Raw genomic sequence first — 19,309 nt, 5'->3', positions numbered from 1 at the left:
TTAACGATGCGTGGTATTGAACTAACAGTATTTCTGAGAAAATCAGAGCTTTTGGTGGAGATGGTAATGCTGATTGAACGGCTAGTTTCTGTTAGATCTGCACCAAGCACCAAACATCGTTTTGATTACTGGTTTTAAAGAGTAAAACAACAAAAACAGCAAGGAACATAATTAATCAACTAGCCAGTTAAAAAGAGATCTCTTTGTAACTGTAAATGAGAATCTTCTTTAACTACATAGGTTTCCACTGAGGTCTAGAGGGGATTCTTGACCCTTTATGTTCTTTTCTCTATTTAGTAGTAATTTCTTTACAGAACAGGCTGACAGAAAACGCATGGATTCACAAGAACAACAGCTTACTTTGTGCCTGCACAAAAAACAAAGGGCTCAGCCGTTGTGTAGCATGCACAACGCTACACAGTGATAAATGATGGCCGCAGGAATAGTCCTGCGAGATTGAGCATCTTTTTTCAGAGACCACTGATCCCAAAGTAACAAATCAAGAATAAAAACAAAGACGTGGGACCCCAGCAGATAATAAACACGAGCACAACACTGAGGACAAAAGGGTGGATGTAATGAAAAGGGCATGTTTTCACGAGAGGATAATCTACTGCTGTAAACAATTTATCAAGCTTTATGCGAGTTCTTGATCACTGAAAAGTTTAAAAAAGACATTTTTTTCTTGAAAATCTCTCTCTCTGAAATATGTTCAGCTGTCAGAAGGTTGCCTATCCAATGTCATTTAGTACACTTTCTAATTGCTGAGTAGTTTTGCCAGTTGTTGAAGTCACAGATTAATTACTTAGCTGATCCTGATGGAGTGAAGTATTTACCTTTCTCTCTTTAAAAGCAACATAAGTAAATTCCCCTGGCCTCTAAGCAGGGGACAAAGCATTCCAACTGCAGTAACTCAGGATCCACTCAGATAATGTGAATGCCTCTGTAGCTGCATGCACAATGATGTTATCAAGTCGGTATTTTTTTTTTGAGTGCAGTGAAACAGAAAACGGCAACATCCACAAGAACAGGGTCAGATTGCCCCAAACTTGCTTTTTGTCTTCAGTGCGAGTGTCTGTCTTCCTAAATTACTGCAATGCTGCAGCGAGCTGATGCAGCTGTGCTGTGTCCAGGCTCCAACCAGCTGCGTCTGGGACACCTCCAAGCTTGGTCTGTCTGTGCCCGGTCCCGTGAATGCAGAAGGGCAGAAAACGGCATCACAGGGCAGCAAGAAGGAAGAATTGTGTAGAAACAGGCCTGGAGAGCCAGAGAAACCAGAAAGGGACTGCTTTTCACATGGATGTCCTCATCCAAGAGAGGGGGAATATAGAAGGTGAAATTTGTTACAGAAATTGAGAAAGCATAAAAAATAATCATGTGAGAAGAGAGATAGTGGGGAAGAACGCTGGTAAAGCCACTTGTCTTGAACATGTGAGATATGGACTGAAGAAATAAAAAACAATCTGATCAAAGCAAGCATCAGCTTGCATCCATAGCTAAATTCTTACCAGAAATAAGTAATGGACTTTTTTTTTAAAGAAACTGTTTTGGCAGCAAATTTATATTTTAACACACTGTAATGGATTTAAGGACAGAGATATCAACCTGGCTGGGGAAACAAGTCTGAAAGCATGCTCTACCAGAACATTTAACCACCCAAGACTGAAATGCTTTCACACAACTGAATTAGCTTTCACTGTATTTGCTTTCCTGAAATCCTCTTTTCCGATTTTCCTTTCCTTGTTTAAATAAGGCATGGATATTTTCAGGATGAAACCACAAGTTTTGAAACAGCTTTGACATTAAGACAAACATTAAAAAAAATCAAAGTAGTATTTTGACTGACTAGCACAATTCTCTCTCTCCTCTTGTGTCAATTATCCTTTCAAAGCCTGTGAAGCAAGGTTATGCTTCAACAAAATGTTTGTGGGTAAAGCTGTAGCTGATTTTCAACAGAATAAATGGAAAAGCACATACCTGGATCAGGGCATAGAATGGTTTGGGTTGGAAGGGACCCTAAAGACCACCCAGTTCCAACCCCCCTGCCATGGGCAGGGATACCTCCCACCAGACCAGGCTGCCCACCATCCAGCCTGGCCTTGAGCACCTCCAGGGATGAGGCATCCACAGCTGCTCTGGGCAGCCTGTGCCAGGGCCTCACCACCAGAGAAAGCCCTTCCTCAAGCTGGATCCTGATCTACTTCCTTTTGGAACAAAGTCAGGTCTCAAAACTGTCTTGTGTAAGTGTATGTTCACCTTTTCTGCCTTGCTGTCCCCTTCACTAAAGCTTTCATGTCTTGATTGATGTTGTATCCTATCTTTTGCCTCAATACACAACCTTGCTCCTCTAAAATTAGTTCTACATGCTACAACTCAAACTGCTTTCTTAGTAAGAGCCAACCACTCCCTCCCTATCTGCTTCACTCCCTCCCCACTGCTTCTTGCTTCTTCCACAGAAGATCAAACAGAAAGGCCTTGGTTTCCCTGCACATTTTTTCTGAATTTAACTCTCCAGATTCTCTTGGTGTCTCATGAGCTTGGGAGCTGATCTGAAGATGAAGTGTGAAAATAGGAAAAAAAAAGTCACCAAAAATAAATAATCTTTTATTTGTTCAATTCTTAAGGCTCACCACAAAAATAGATCATCAAAATACTGCCAATTAGATTAGGAAGCAAGGTTTTGAAACCATGATCAGATACTCTACAGGTACTGTACCCTCCCGCTGACACAGGGCTTTGTCTGCCTGCCAGCTCTGGGGAGGAGGTGGAACCTGGGACACTGACTTGTTTTTCCAGACATGCTGCAGGGCATAGAGTAGGTCCCTGACTCTGGGCTGGCACCTGCAGAGTCTGACACCTCAGAAATGGAAAACCTGTCTTAAATTTATTTTAATAGACCTACAAAGTGAGGCAAATGAATACTGCTGAACAAACACATATTAAGTCTTTCTTTAAGGTGTCCATCAGAGATGTACTTTGCTGCTACTTCCTCTCAAAATAACTTCAAAGGTCCAAAGGCTACAGTGTTACAATAAATACTTTTAGAACTACTTCAGACTTGGGAACTTAGCACCAATCAACAAAACAACTGAAAAAAAAAACCTTCACTGACAAGGGTGAGATTCCTTTCACTTAACATCAGTGTGATTATTTGATTTCTAAACTGGTAAAGCAGACATGTTGTTCCCTGCCAAGCTGATGGCTCCACAAAGCACTGCACTGAAATATGAATTGTTAGTTTAATATACAAATTAAAATAAATAAATAAATAAAATGAATTAAAATTCTGTCCCCTTTCAAGAAAGAGGGCATGAGGTCCTTGAAACATCATGCAAAGTATTTGCTTACAGTCGGGCTTCAGGATCTCGGAGTGCTCCACAGTCCAGCCAAAAGCAAAGGAATCACTAAGTGACCAGCACTTTCAAAATACAGTTTGTCATTGGGAAGCTGAGACCAGTTAGTCTGGATAGATATTTTGAAGGTGCACGCTACTACAACTGGGTTGAATTAGCTTCAGGAGTCTTTGAACTTTTAACAGCCCAGAAAGTAATTATTAAATTAGAGAGCAGAGAAAGAAAGACTACTTTCAGATGGTCCATTTCCTATTCAAAGTCACCAAATGCACTAAATTAAGAAGGCAATTATCTTTCCACTTCACACTAACAGCTACTCTTTGTGCCATTTCTTCCTACACTGAGCTTTAAAGGCTACAAACTGGAAAAGAAATTTGGCAAGGCTGAAAAGCACGTTATTGAAGGCTGCTTGAATCACTTTTCTGTTGGATAAGGAGAGGTTTGGGTTTTTTGTGTGTTAGGGATACAAGCTGCATTAAAACCACACTACTGATGGAAAACGACTTTATGAAATTTGGATACGAGCATATAGCTTGTCTTCCACATACTGTAGTTCCTTGGATTATTCACTTCATTGCCAATCTAAGCATCTAGTAAGTCAAAGTAATTCCTGGCAAGAAACTTCAGCACGCACATATTGAAGAGTTTTTAAGTCACAGCTCAGGGATGAGCATCTTGTCTGTACTGAGCACTCTTACAGGGCTGTCAGCAACTTCTGGTGATCAGGGATAAGACGGCAGCACTGTGATAGTCTGAGCAGTGTCATATTAAATAAAAGAAAATTAGCAAAGAATGTAGGAAAGGTCACTGGCACAGAGCACAGAAACCCTCAAGATAGTCCCTGCATAAGCCTCTTGTTTTGTCTGCCTTGCAGGCACCGGGTGTTACCACCAGCTTCTGGCCCCAGGATGCTGCAGAGGGACATGTTTCACAGGTAACTGAAAGTTAAGCAGGGCATCAACTCAACCAGCAACAAGGAATTAGCCTTAACTGCGCACCCACTGGCACTCCCCTCTTGGGAGAGAAAACACAGAACAACTAGATGCCCACATCAATCAAGGCCTTCTCATCCTCCAGGGCAACCACAATGACAGCCTCAAGGCAGTCAAGTTTGGTGTGAAAAAGTTTCAGTCCCACATTACTTAATTTTAAAAAATTAAGTAATCCAGCCATTGTTCCCTCTACTTTAAAGCAGACTTATTTTCTTGTAGTTTGTAGAGGGTGAGAGAGCCTATTTGCGCTACTGAGAGCAACTTGGGTGGCTGAAGAAATGAAACCAAAGACATGGAACAACAGGTCTAGTGTCTGACCTCAAGCAGGCAGAAATTGAGCTCAGGAAAGTTACATATTAAAAACCAAGTTCCTTTCAGAGTCTTATAATCTAGTTTTTGCCACAGCTCCTTTCATGCTCTTGAAGCTTTTTAATTAAGAAGACAATTAGAGCTGAACAATGTCTGCTGTGGTTATAAGCCATGTGAACATGATGACTCAAAGCACGCTGAAGAAAACCCCTTGTACAGAACCCACTGCACTGTACTAGTCTGTCACATAACACCAAGAACACAGAACTAATGTTATAAATGCAGCCGTTGAAGAGCTGTTTTCTAATTGCTTTTTCTGGTACTAACCTAGTTGGTAGCAGAATTTATGCTGCTACAAGATGTCTTGAAACTACCCACGCAGAATACCTGGAGTGGGTTTGCTGGAATGGGTTTCTGCACAACAAAAGAAGAGGAAGGATGCTAGTTCTGTGATCCTTGACTCTTCCTGTTGTGAAATAGACTTGAAGGCTGAGCAACTGACAGGAAGAGGGAGTCTGAACATGCACTATCCTCCTGTCTGGGCCTGGAAGTGAGTGGGTGGAGGGAATCGACTGCCCCTTCTTGAGCAAGCGCCCTTGTATATGAAGAGACAGAGAAGGAGCCCCACTTCCCTTCAGGAGCAGGGGAGGATCTCTTACTTACGCGTGCTTTCATCTCGTTAGCTACCGTCGTCGACATCATGACACAGCAGATGATGGTCACCAGGATGAAGTAAAGCGCGTACATGAAGCGGGTGCTGGTTGACTGCTTTATCTTGGGGCAGCATCGGCAGCACAGGGAACACGCAGCAGTGCCACAGCAGCAGGCCAACTGGAGAGGAAGACACAAACACAAATCACTCTATCATCACTGCTGGGTTTCTGTTGCAAAACTCACACAGGGAAACTGGGAGACTTCCTGTAAAGCTCCAGAGTTTCTTAAGTCATCTCTTTCCAGCATATCAGCGTTTAAGTGGAAGCAGACTGTCCTGTTTATCCGAAGTCACTAGGTCCAAACACACCAGTTTCTAGCTCTCCCACACACTAAGGATGAGGGCGAGGAGGAACTGCTGCTGATTTCTTAGCCCTCATCTCTGCCATCCTGCACAGCTCATGGCCCTATCACGTTCCACCCAAAAGAACAGGCACTGCAATGATCAGGCTCTACTGCCTGCAATGTACACTTCCCCTTACATGGTGAAGAAACAAATCTGCACAAGAAGAGCAGAGCCTCCAAATCTGTTTGCTTTTAACACCGAGACAAGATGAATTTTGTTCCTGGGATGAACTGGAGATGGGTTTTGTTTCACAACAAGCCGTACAGATCCATTTTCAACCAACCAGAGCCATACTGTCCTGTTTAAGGTGCTTTTCTGGTATGTATGTACATATCCACCCCCACACCCCTCATTATTTGGCTATGGGACTTAAATGCTTTTTAAGACTTAGAGCACATTAAAATGAAGGAAAGAAAGATGCTTAAGCAACATTTCAGGACAGTTGTGCTTAAGGCTTTATAAAAAGGTAACAGCTACAAAAACAAATAAACAAAAACCACACTGGCAGTTTAAATATCTTGAGCAATAGAGAAAGAGCCTGGAAATACTTTGCTTGCTGCAAACAAAGCAAAAAAAATCTGAGCTTGAAAGACCCCAAAAGACAATGGCACAATCTTATAATGAAGAAAGCCAGAGAAGAAATTCGTATTTACAGTTATTTAGACACATTTTCGCAAAGATGAAAGTGGTGATTCCATGTGCAAGATGAGGAGCATTAACACAGCTACAAAGGAAAATCATGTGGAGTCACCCTCCAGCTGATATTGTCTATTATATCCAAACACTAATAGAGACAGAGCTGGTTATATGTTTTTTATTTCTTTTCTTCCTGCAGCTATCCGAAGACCCACCAATTCAAAAACTTAAAGGATTCCTAACAGCACTCCTAAAAACACGTAATTTCCTTATTTAGCAGGGGAATAGACACTGAACAAATCCTGCAAAGGATTTACCTTGGGGCTCATTATTCCCTTGCTGTTGACAGTATCATTAACTTTCAAAGCAGCTGGACTTCCCTTCCCTTCCTTCTACTTTAAGAAAAGTCATATATAACAACATAAATGCATTCGTTATTTCTGTACACAAGGCAGCAGTGTCTCTGGCCAGGCCCTTCTTGCAACAGGCAGCAGCTTCATGTGGCTGAGCCCAGCAGAGGTGACCACAGGAGGAGGTTTGAGACATCAGCAGGCGTCCAGGCACAGGGCACCTCTCCTCCAGGTCCCGCTGCAGACCCAGAGCACCCTCAGCCCCCAGCACTCCTGTTTTTGGGGACAAAAGTCTCTGATGAGACTCCACAGAGCCTCACTACCTGACCGGCTGATCAAAGAGCACCAAACCATCCTGATGAAGAAGTGTCTTTAAAAAGTCTCCCAGCTTATTATTTCCTTGCCACTATTATCAGCTGCAACACCCAAGCTTAGACTTCCTGCCTGCAGCCCTGCACAAAGGGTGCAGCAAGGGAGACCTTGCCTCGCTTCACGGCGGCTGCTGGGTTTGCAGAGCAAACAGAAAATGGGGACAGAACGACCCGGCGCTCGCTCTGCCGCACTCTCGGTTCATCGCCGCGTCTCGTGCCAGACGAGACAGGGGCCTCCGAGCGAGCAGCTGCTAAAACTGCTGCTGCTGCAAAACAGAAATCCTCCCAAAAACACACAGAGCTCAAGCTGTGGGGGATAAACAGAATGGGCCCGTGTTGGCACCAAAGCTGGAAATTAAAAACACAGCGTGCACAAGCACATCATGCAAGTATATTTTCAGAACAGAAGACAATGGCAGCTGAGTGAAGTTAACTTTTACTGCATCATCTACAAATCCAAGGCATAACAAAGCTATGGTGAGGTACTGATTCATTAAGCCAATGGAAAAATAGTATTTCAAAACAAAAACGTATCAGAAAATTATATCCACCCACTTCAGAACTATGAAAAAAAAAAGTAAGATTAAGAGTAAATGTCCTTTCAGTCTTATCAGCCAGATCCAAAGCATCCAGGATGAACTTCAAATGCTGGCCGTACTCACCATAATGTTAAAAACTATGTTGGAGAATGAGAAACGTATGCAGCTTTGGCATTTGTAAAAGTGAGAGTGGAACATCGTTTTCTTAAGTGCTGCAAAGCTTTGCCAGTGAAACCTCATCCATGTCCAGCAACATGTCTGCTATTCCAGTCCTGGGAGTCCTCCAGTCCCTCAAGCTGCTATTTAAAGTGACAAACACGTAAATAGATTATACAGATCATTTGCACATTGCTCCACGTTATCCAGAGACTTTAATGATAGCTTCTAATAGCTCGCTTGTAGCCCGTAAGTTGACGGTATTTGTGAAAAGTAAGAGCACACCCATCTTATTTCAGACACACTCCTCTCAGCACTCTGAATAGCCATGGAAACCATAGAAAGTTGGTTAGGTTGATCAGCCACAGTCTCAAATTTTATTTTTTTTCTGTTTTAAACTCAGGTTATGTTTAACTACATTCCAGAGCGGACTGTAATGAAATAAGTGTTATCCAAAAATAAATGAAAACTGTCTCTGTCCCAGAGAGCAAAATGCTGGCAGCAACCCACTGACCTGAGAGGTTTCAAAGATGTTATCCTTGGATGACAGACTTCACCGTTCAACTCTGCAATGAGTTCTCCTAAAAGGCTGGTGTTCCTGTGCAGCTGAACTGTGCAACCTCTCTGATGCCACATGCTGGCACATTACCCTGGCGTCGCCCCTCTCACCTCCCTCTGCCTTCCTGACTGCTGTGAGGTCTGCCCAGGGGCTCGGGACCAACAGGTGCAGAGGTGTAAGCCAGCAACAAATTGTCTGCATGTTAAAAAAAGCAACAACCGGGCTGTGAGAACAGCAAGCAGTGTCAGGGATCTTTTATAAATCTAGCTTATCATTAAACAAAAGCTCCTCCAAAGGCTGAGCTCTGCTGAACGAAGATGCTTTGCAGTTTTCTGAGTAGAAACAGACCAGACAACCCAAGATCTGTGACCTCTGCGTGCAGACAGGCCCCAAAAATCCTGGTGCGTACCTACAGAGCTCCTCCAGAGTCCTGTGACCCCTCTGAGCCCTGAGTCCCAGGAAGCCCAAGGCAAGAGCAGTGGACAGTCTGTCACAGGCACAGTGGGCTCTGGCTTTAAGTCTCCCTGGTGCAAAGACAGCCAGGAGCCAGGCAGTCAGCATCAGCACGCGCAGCCACCCTGGCTCCCTCTCCACGCTTACTCACATCTCCTCCCTGCTCGGGTCTGGCAATATTTACAGGCACTGCACAAATATTTACGCTTTCCACAAACATTTCCCCAAACCCACCGCCTTCCCCTCACAGCGCGGGGCATCCATCTGCTCTGCTGGGTGCTGTGGGGTGCGCAGTGCTGGCTTACCTGAGCCCTCCCCAAAAACACAGCGCAGCGGTTTGAGCTGTCTGGAGGGTGGCTCATCTGACTGGTTTCGCAGCAGCAGCTGTGGACGGTGGCGTGGGAAGTTATTCAGTTAAAAATACTGAAGGCAGAGCTACGCAGGTGTTTCTCTGGGTGGCACTGGGTGGTGTCAGAGCCACCAGGCACCCCCAGCCCTGCTCCCTGGGCAGCCACCCGCTCCTGATCCTGCACCACCACCGCAGAGTTGTTTCTGCTGCTGTTGGTGGCCAAACAAAAGAACCAGACAGCATAAAAAAAAAAAAAGGCAAAGGAGGGAAGTGAAAATGACTTATCAATTATCAATTGAGAGGACAGCACGCATGTACAAGGGGAGAGCAGAGGTAAGCACCTCACGTCACTCCCGCGTGCTTTGGCCCAAACCTTCTCCAAGCTGGCACTTCGCTGGTGGCTTTCTGCCAAGCCATTTGGGATGAGTGCAGCAGGCTCCTGCCAGGTCAGACGGACAGACAGCACCACATCCACGCAGCCAGGACCAGAAGCGATCAGCACAGGCTGCCCCAGCCAGTGCCAAACGCTTTCTGGGTGCAGGCAGGAGCGGGTGAGAGTGTGCTCCCATCCGATGCCAGCGTGGGCAGCAGCTATGGTTAGCGAGGGAGAGAGGCAGGAGGACACCACAGGCTGAGAGCAGGTTTGCCAACATGCACACGAGCCATGCGCTCCCTGCAAATAAGGCTCCACCAACATGTATTTAACACCTGCTGCACGTGCAGGGCTTTGCAGGATCCAAGGAGGAGTTAGACAGGATGGTAACGTTAATCCCACACACGGCTATTTACACACAAGGCTGAGGAGTGAAGTGGATGTGTCCTGCCTACTGCTTTTGTAGACACCGTGGCATTTTTAGAAGGTATTTTCCAGCGATGCTTCCAAAAAAAATCTCAGAGGTTGTAGGAAATATTTTCCATAGCCATTAAAACAAAGCGTATGTCCATGAGGAGTTTCAGGCTCGCTGCCCAAAATAGCCGATGGTATTTTTAAAGCATACAAGCCATAGGGAAGTATCGAACTTGTCACAACAAAGCTCTCTTCCTTTTGGGAGACTTCAGCTGAAATGCTAGAAAATTAAACCAAAGAAGAGTTTGTTGGGGAAAAAAAAAAAAAAAAAAAAGTGCATTCTTAAACGAAATGAAGACCTAACAGCACTTCATTTCTTCCCTGCTATGCAACCACCCGGGCAGCACGATGGGGGACCGCGTGCTGGCCGTGCCAGAGCTGAGGAATGTGCCACGCTGAGGCTGCCTTCCACCAGGGCCAACCACGGCTTAGTTTTCCATCCCCTGTTTGATTACTTGACCACCAGCACGATCGGGGCCGTAAGGCTTGCAGATAATGCAGTCGCTGATCTGTCAGTGGCAAGGTCTCCCGAAAACACCCAGGCAGCTCCTGGCAGGGCTGCAGGAAGCGTGCAGGCACCGAGCACACGGCTTTAGCCAAGGGTTCTGTGACCAGCTCACCAGCCCATTAACTGGCAGCCTATTTTTACAAGCACACCTCACACTGTGGACTGTGCAAAATTATAACTGACCTCAGAGAAGTGTCAGTCCAGCACAGATGCTGCCTTAACACTGCTTTCTGGTGAGGTGAGGCTTTCGTGCCCCAAACTGCAGGCTCCTGCCCTGCACAGTGGGTCAGGATGGACAAACAGCCAAGCAGCAGGAAGCAGACCCAATCCTAAACAAGGGAGCAGCACCCAGGACAGCCATGCCGATAGCCAGAAACTGGGCAAGCTGCTGGCAGATGCCGGCAGATAAAAAGTTAAGCAGCTGACTGGGCTGAGGATGATTAGCTTTTGTCTCCGTGCTCAAACGGGACTAAGCAGTGACTCAGCCCAACATTAGCAAATAGCGTCACTGCAACATTTCTAAATTAAAGACTGCTCGACTGCTCTTCTCCTGATGATTTTGGAAAATTCAAGACGATTGTTTAGTCTGACCTGAGCGTCGCATGCATCACGTCACCCAGCTCCCCAGTAGTATAGCTATTTCCCAGTTATTAAATTTAGTGCAGACCATCTGGATTTGACAGCATAGGAGATGAGCACTCTGTCCCTCCTAGTCATTACTTACATCTCATTAAAAACAGAAAAAAAAAGATTTAATTTGTCTGCTACAGTTCCCAGACCCTGGTTCTCAGTGAGGCTTCTTTCACTAGCTCAGTCTTTTTAATACCTCATCTTTTCTCCATGTCCATCAAAGAAGGCGCCCACACTGAGCACCCCAAGTTCCTCATCTGAAGGCCTTAAGACATCTCCTCCCAGCAACTTAGCATTTCTATCACTGCATCCCCAAATCCACAGCACAGTTTGCAAAGCCACGGCCACAGGACCAGCACTGTTACACCCCATATGAAGAGCAGAGCCCAGCACCTCGCTCCTCTCCCCAGCACGCAGCCTGGAGGGGGCAAGGCTCTGCCCTGCAGTGCTCCCGTGAAAGCACTGGTGAGGCAGTGAACATCCTGACCCTGCTGTGTGCTGACCCCCTGATGATCAGGTGCTGCCTCTGCTGGGTGATGAGCTCGGCTGTTCTCTCCCACCACTGCACGTTTCACTGCCTTCTCACCTGCAGGCTGCTCCAGTTCGTACACCAGCCAGTTGTAATTGTGGGGGGAGGAGAAGGGGGAAGAAATCCTAACACTTCATGCAAACTGACAGAAGCCAATAAACTGGTACAGAAAGCTAACTATTACTCACCACATCAAAATAAATAAAAAAAACATCTAACTTTCAGAAACATTGCTAAAGACCTTCCAGTCACAACAGCCAACTTCACACCCACTTCCAGGCTGGCAGGTTCCGCACGGAGCCTGCTCCTCTCTTCCCATTTCCTGCTTTCTGAATAGCACTTGTAAAATTCAGCTACAGCAATTTCTTCAGAAATGCCTTGAGTAGTGTTCCTAAACTGCTGCTTTGCCAGTGACGGTAACATAAAAAGCCAAGGAAAGACACACAAGTCTCTTCTGGAAACACTACGAACAGCTTCTGTTTGAGGGATGGCACACTGAGATGTTTTGGGTCAGTCATGTTGTACAGAAAAAGAAAGGCAAAACTCCACGTTTTCAGGCAGTGAACTCTTTTATACCTGTAAATGTTTGCACACGTGCTATCTCTAATTGCTGGCAGCTCCAATCAGGACTGGCAAACACCAGTCCTCGCCTAGTTAGGATGAATAAAACCGAAAGCGAGACTGCTAGGTGTGTCGGGGCCCTCTTCCAAGCAAAGGCAGAGCCACGCTCCCACCGCTGCTGTCACCCCAAAAGCTCTGTCTGCCTGTCACCAGCTGCCTCAGGCTCAGCACAAGGCAGCACTCGGGCACCACCTGCACTCAGCCGAAGGCTAAACCTGCTGCGGGGAGAGGAGAAGCATGAGCGTGCACCCGGAATTAGAGACGCGGTGATTTTACTTTGCTTTCCTTTCGTGGCACTCAGCTCAAGGAAATCCCTCAGCACAAATACACTCCCATTGCTGATGGTGAAGTTTATTTCTTGTGTGACCTGAACAACACAGGAGGTCAGATTCAGTAGTCGTAATGGTCGATCATGCCCCAGAAACCCAGGAAGCCAGGCATTTAACATGTCAAGACCTATTACAGCCCCGTGCAGCTGAGAAAGAAATGAGAGTGCCATTAACTCTGATGTGAGAAGGATTTCATCTGCACACAGCTAAGCCAAGGACCCAGGAGGTTTTTGGGATGACCGGCTCCAGGTGAGACCTCAACCTAACACCTGCACTCATAGCCAGGGGCTTTCCTTTCACCCAGTCACTGCCCTGAAACACAAACATCTCACACTGGCAACTGTGAAAACACGCACTGCAAGGCTCAGCAATAAAAAAAACACCCTGGAATACCCGTGCTTGCAAATAAAATAAAGGCAGCAGTAGCATTTAAATCCTCCCACAGAAAAACGTCACCTTGACTTTGAAGGCAGAGGGTCTGTTCTCACACTGCCTTCACTCCACAGCTGTAGAGGAATGGGTATTTAAGCTGTTCCTTTAAACACCCAGTGCAATCAGCTGACAAACAGGATGTGAAGGGAAAAGGCTGAACAAAGTAAAGCATCAATGAGAGACTAAGCAGGAATGAGAGAGTATACTCTGCCTCTTAGGCAGTGCCAGAGAAAGAATTAGTTTGAACTCAACCCAGCAATGCAAGTGCCAAATAATAGAAAACTTACATGACCTCGCTGTCTTTTGGTAGCTGCCACCTCCCTTTCCAAACGCTTTTGGGTCCATCAGGAAATTTTATCCAGCTATGTGAGGGCAACGGGGCCTCAATGATATTATTTTCTTACTATTTCCATGAAAACAGGCAAAAGGGCTAGCACAGAAAAATGATCTCTCAACCCTGCACAAACACAAGGCTGCAGTACTTACTGGAAGGGGAAATCAACGTGAGATACCAACCTCAGCGCTCAATGCTGTAGGAAACCAGTCTTTGCTACTTCAGCTGTTCAGGCAACCATTTGTTTTAAAACAAGAACTCACATTTCTGCAAATGGGGAAAAAAGCCTTTTCCCACCCCGGTTTTCATAGATGTGTTTAAATGGAGTACACTACAGTGCTCCAAGCCAGACCTTGGACAGCTAGCTTGCTCCTCAGCCACCAGTGGCAGTGGGGACAAACAGAGGGGTGTGGAAAGGCAGCTGGGAGAGGGGAATAGGGTGCACTGGTGGGAAAAAAAAAAAAAAAAAGGAAAAAAAAGAAAATTGGTTAAGTTTGTGGTTTGGGCTTAGCATAATCAGCCTCACACAGTGAGACCATTTCCAGCAGGCAAGGCATCACCTGGGGAGCTCCAAGAGGAGCAGAGCCAGCAGCAAGCCCACAGCATCCTTGGCGCCCAGGTCGGGGACAAGGCAGGCTGAGGTGCCAGAGCTGTCCCTCACAGCCTCCCCTGTGAAGGGATGAAGGGGATGGGGCTGCCAAACCCCTCCTGGGCCTGCAGATGCACCCAGGCAGCACTGCACAGCCTGGTGGCCCCAGCACACTTCCTTCCCCTGCCACACAGACCACCAACCCCATCAGTCTGATGCTGACCTAAGCCATGACTTTAAATAGGGCTTTTTTCATATTTTTGTTTTTTAAACCCTCAGCATTAGAGGTCTGGGTATAAAATAAAAATCTGATATTCTACTCGTGGCACATCTTACTTCATTTACTACATTATAGGACTTCTAAGTGCTGAACAGCACTAAAGAAAGCACTTGAGATTTAACAGACCTACAAAAATAGCTTTGAATGCTTTATAAGCTTTAATAACTACCAGTTCTAATTGAAAAATCCATCTTCTTGAACAAGCCAATTGGAGCATACTGCCCCCTAAAAACTAAATGCTAACTATTTAAATTACATTTATTTAACTCTGGAAAAAAAACATATTCATTGTAATAAAGATTTTCCGCAACAGCTGCTTTTCTTAACCATGATCTCAACTTTATTCTCTTGAGAATAACTACTGAAGAGAAGCCAAATGTAAAATCCTGTTTCCTGTCAATTTAAGCAGATGTTTTTATGTAATCAAAAGCATTGTGGAGGCCCAAGCTAGACTGTATTCACTCTGCATTCTGAAAATAGGTCCACCAAAGAAATGCTAGCAAAAGAAACATTAGTAAGCCTATTACAGCACAAACACCTAAAAATGACAATTTTCTGCCAAATAGGTTTGCATGCTGCACAATAAAAAACAGTGGCAAAAATTAGAGCTTATAAATGACCAAGACAGAGGCTTGCTTCCTTCAGAGTAAGTTCCCATGGTCTACTTGGCAAGGATGCAAGTCGCACAGTAACGTTAATTGAGATTATTTCAAATAACTTCTGTTAGTGCAAAATCAGCATAACCAAAGGACATTGAATTTTGGCAGCCACCCCTTTAACAACAGGAATCTGGGCCGAGGAACCTGAAAGCATTTATTCAGACAGGCATCATCGGCTAGATGTTCAGCACAGCTTGGTCCAAGCCCAAAAGAACTGATAACTCCTTGTCTGCTTCACATCAGGAAAACTTGCTGGCATTACGAATGGAGAAAATTGATAGTCAAGGGATGTTAACCCACAAGAAAACTTTGATATCAGCACTTTCACAGCTCATGAGGAGGATGCTGAAGTTCCCAGTCAGTTCTAGGAGAGCAGACCCAGAGAAACACAGCAAGGCAGAGACACGCAGGCCAAAAACACTTTTTTTTTTTTTCTGTTGTTGTTACAACACAACACTCCAACAAAACAAACGCCATGGGATATCACGCACATTAAACCAGCATTTCTTAGGCCAAAAGGAGAGACCAGCATAAGGGCTGTTTTTCAGGACTCACTGTGTAAGGTCCCATCTCTCCTCAAGCATATCATTGCTGTTTCTGTAGGGACGGTCACATCCTGCAGAACGTTTAAAGAGAGGCCAAATTCCTCCTCAGTTTTTCAGCTTGATTAACAGTACTTGTAAAATGCCTGAAGAAGTTCAGCTGAGAGAGAAAGAACTTCTACCCCTTCTTGTTTACTATAATGAACACGCAGGAATAACAGCCTCCCCTCCATCAAGGTTGGAACTCATCTAGCTGTGAACTCAAAGACCATTTTTCCTTTTCAAAAAGTTACACTGTACACTATCGAAGCATGATTTATGTCATTTATCATCTTAATCTGTATATAAAAAGGTTAGCCACGCTAAGTGTGCTGGTACAAGCCCAGCAATATGCCGTATTTAGTGCAGATAAGTCTTACATCAAAAATAATGTTTGAGCCAGCAGAATACATCTCCCCAGGGTATTGCATAATTCTGGCACCATGACTGCATGGTTAGGGCTTTTGCTTAGGCTCCAACATCACGAAGGAGTTCAGCTTCTTTCCAGACTCCAAAGTGACGCATCAGTGTCAATAAAACACATTACTACTAGATATTACTACACTGAGAGTGGCTCTAAGAAACCTTCACAGTTCAGTCGTGCTGAATCCATGCCATTCAGCACATGGACCTCATGACAGCTTTGTCCTCCTGGTTTTAAGATGCTTCTCCAGGAGGTACACCAAAAAAGCAATGAGATGTGAACAGCCACGAACCACCCCCGTAGCTGTGCCTACTGCCAGCACTTTGTTCTTTCCATATTGTGGAAAAGACTGAGGAGGGCTAAACCTTGCTTCAAGCGCTGCCAGAATGAGTGTGAAACAGCAGCCAAGGAATCACAGGATCTTTAGGGTTGGAAGAGACCTCCACGATCATCTGGTCCAAACATCTCCCTAACACCAATGTCAGCACTGAACCATGTCCCTAAGCACCACGTCCAACCTTCTCCTGAGCACCCCCAGGGACGGTGACTCCACCACCTCCCTGGGCAACCCGTCCCAGTGCCTGACTGCTCTTTCTGAGCAGAAATGTCTCCTCATTTCCAACCTGAACCTCTTCTGGTGCAAACTGAGGCCATTCCCTCTGGTCCTATCACTGGTTACCTGCGAGAAGAGGCCGACCCCCAGCTCCCCACACCTTCCTTTCAGGTAGCTGCAGAGAGCACTGAGGTCTCCCCTGAGCCTCCTCTTCCCCAGGCTGCACACCCCCAGCTCCCTGCACACCCCCAGCTCCCTCAGCCGCTCCCACAGGACCCGAAATCCACCGGAGCAGCAGCGCTGCCCCACGCAGGCTCTGCCCCCTTCCGTGCTCCCTGGCGAGCTGCAGGGAGCCCGGGGGACGGGCAGGCTGAGCCGCCCTTCACCCCCTGCACCTCCACAGAGCCGCAGCCGCGGGGACGAGCCCACAGCGACCGATCCAGCTCAAGGCAGCGCCAGCGGCTGCCGAGACCCGCGAGCACAACGGAGAGCTCCGAGCCCCCCGGGGGCTGCCCCCAAGCCCCCCGCCCCTACCTGGCCGGCGCAGCAGGGCGCGGACATCCCGGCTCCGGCTCCGGCTCCGTCCCCGTCCCCCCGGCCCCTCGCCGCCTCCCTCAGCCCATGCGGGTGCGGGTTTGGGCTGGGCTGGGCCGGGCCGCGCAGGGCACCGCGGCGGCGGCGGGCGGGGCCGCACCGCCTCTGCCCGCCGCCCTCGGCCCGGCCCCGCCGCCCGCCTTCCGCTGTCGTCAGGGAGCGGCGGCCCCCGAGGCCCGGGGAGCCCGCTCAGGGCGCCCCGCGGCGGGGAGCCCCGCGGCAGGTGCGGGCCCGCAGCCCCCAGCCCCCGGCCCGCTGCGTGCACCTGCGGGGCGGCCCCGGGGCGCAGAGGCGTCGGGCGGGTGGCACGGCCAGGGGCGGGTTGGGGGGGAGGAAGGGCGGTGGGGAGAGGGTTGGCAGCTCCGCCTGGCAGGTTCCTCAGGACATTGGGGTGCACGGCCCCTGCAGCGCTACAGGGCTGCGGCAGGGTGGCTGGGAACTGTGCAGGGGAAAGGACCTGGGGGTGCTGCTCGATGCTCACCTGAACATGAGCCGGCAGTGTGCCCAGGTGTGTCAGGAATGGTGCAGCCAGCAGGAGCAGGGAGGCGATCGTCCCCCTGTACTCTGCTCTGGTGAGGCCGCACCTCGAGTGCTGTGTTCAGCTTTGGGCCGCTCACTGCCAGAAGGACATCGAGGCCCTGCAGTGTGCCCAGAGCAGGGCTACGGAGCTGGTGAAGGGCCTGGAACACAAGTCCTATGGGTAGCGACTGAGGGCACTGGGGTTGCTCAGTCTGGAGACAAGGAGGCTCAGGGGAGACCTCAGTGCTCTCTGCAGCTACCTGAAAGGAAGGTGTGGGGAGCTGGGGGTCGGCCTCTTCTCACAGATAACCAGTGATAGGACCAGAGGGAATGGCCTCAAGTTGTGCCAGAAGAGGTTCAGGGTGGAAATGAGGAGACATTTCTGCTCAGAAAGAGCAGTCAGGCACTGGGACGGGTTGCCCAGGGAGGTGGTGGAGTCACTGTCCCTGGGGGTGTTCAGGAGAAGGTTGGACGTGGTGCATGGGGACATGGTTTAGTGGGTGACACTGGTGTTAGGGAGATGTTTGGACCAGATGATCTTGGAGGGCTTTTCCAACCTTAATGATTCTGTGACCTCACAGGGCTCTGTAGACTTGTACCTGTTTGGTTTCATTGGGTCATCCCAAACCCAATCTTCACTCACAGCAGGAAGGATTTTGTTCCCACAGTCCCTGCCTTGAGGCTCAGGGACTTGAGAGACTGCAAAGTTATGGGAAAAGTGAAGACTGAGGCAAAAAAAGTTGCAGAGTACCTCATCCTTCCCCATGTCTGTTGTTACCAGTTCGCCCTTCTGGTTTATTTTGGGGGGGGGCGTACCCTCATTAGCCTTCCTCTTTTAGCTAATATACCTGTACAATCCCTTCTTATTATTCTTTGCAACCTTTTCCTACTTCAGCTCCAACTGTGCCTTGGCTTTCCTGATCTTGTCCCTGTGCATCTGGGTGACATCCCCATATCCTTCCCAGGCCACATACCCCTGCTTCCACTGCCTGTGCAGTTCCTTCTTGTGCCTCAGTTTGACCAGCAGCAGGTCCTTGCTCAGCCATTTTCCTGCCTTCCGTGCTTGATTTATTACACATGGGGATCCAGAGCACTTGTGGTCTGTGAAAGCTGTTCTTAAAGAGTTGGCAGCTCTGATCAGTTCCTCTGTCCCTCAGGACAGTGTCCCAGGGGATTTCATCCACTAGTTCTTTAAACAGCTGGAAGATTGCTCTCCTAGAATTCAGGGTCCTGACTTCACTCTTGGCCAGCCCTATATCCCTCAAGATCACAGATTCCACCAGGAGTGATCACTGCAGCCCAGACTGCCTCCAATTTTGACCTCTGTTATTATTTCATCCACGGTGGTGAGCGCCAGGTCCAGTAATGCTTCTCCTCTCATTGGGCTATTACCTAGATAACTCAGCTTCTTGTGTGATTTCAGGTTATTTTGCAAACAAAGCCAACAGTGGTAGCAATCGGGTTCTCTGTGGGAAGACTCCCTTGTTTTGTTTGCTTTGTTGCCTCCATGTATATCCATGCTATAATATTTAATATAAATATTTAAGGCATTTTAAAACTAAAGTACTAGTCTTAAGAACTCTGTGACTACAGGCTATTGTACTGTGTGTATGTGTAGGTAACACAGATTTATGGAGCAAAAAGGAAATCAGTATGGACTGCAGGATGTATTGTGTAAAACCCCTTCCTCTTTCCCTTTGTGTGCAAACAAACAGAAATTTGATATTTTAGGAGAAAAAGCAGGTCATGTGATGAA

The 19,309-nt window shown here is 47.3% G+C and overlaps 1 protein-coding gene across 3 annotated transcripts in view; it reads right to left on the bottom strand.

Moving 5' to 3' along the window:
* Positions 1-17,154, bottom strand: part of SERINC5 (serine incorporator 5) — a 39,256-nt gene extending 22,102 nt beyond the window's left edge. Inside the window, exons 1-2 of one of the 3 annotated variants that reach the window (XM_068666074.1) lie at positions 16,975-17,154; positions 5,318-5,485 (exon numbers count right to left, since the gene is read on the bottom strand). In XM_068666074.1, the coding sequence (XP_068522175.1) occupies positions 5,318-5,485; positions 16,975-17,001 (195 nt within the window). In that variant the 5' untranslated portion in view covers positions 17,002-17,154. Of the gene's footprint in view, positions 1-5,317; positions 5,486-7,730; positions 7,853-9,080; positions 9,220-16,974 lie in introns of those variants that run through there. The other 2 variants (XM_068666072.1, XM_068666071.1) reach the window with 2 other exon arrangements.
* Between the last annotated feature and the right edge of the window lie 2,155 nt (positions 17,155-19,309).

Source organism: Anas acuta, chromosome Z, assembly GCF_963932015.1.
Source record: "Anas acuta chromosome Z, bAnaAcu1.1, whole genome shotgun sequence".
Taxonomy (NCBI): Eukaryota; Metazoa; Chordata; class Aves; order Anseriformes; family Anatidae; genus Anas; species Anas acuta.
The sequence above is the reverse complement of the archived record's forward strand: the minus strand, read 5'-3'. Positions and strand labels throughout refer to the sequence as shown.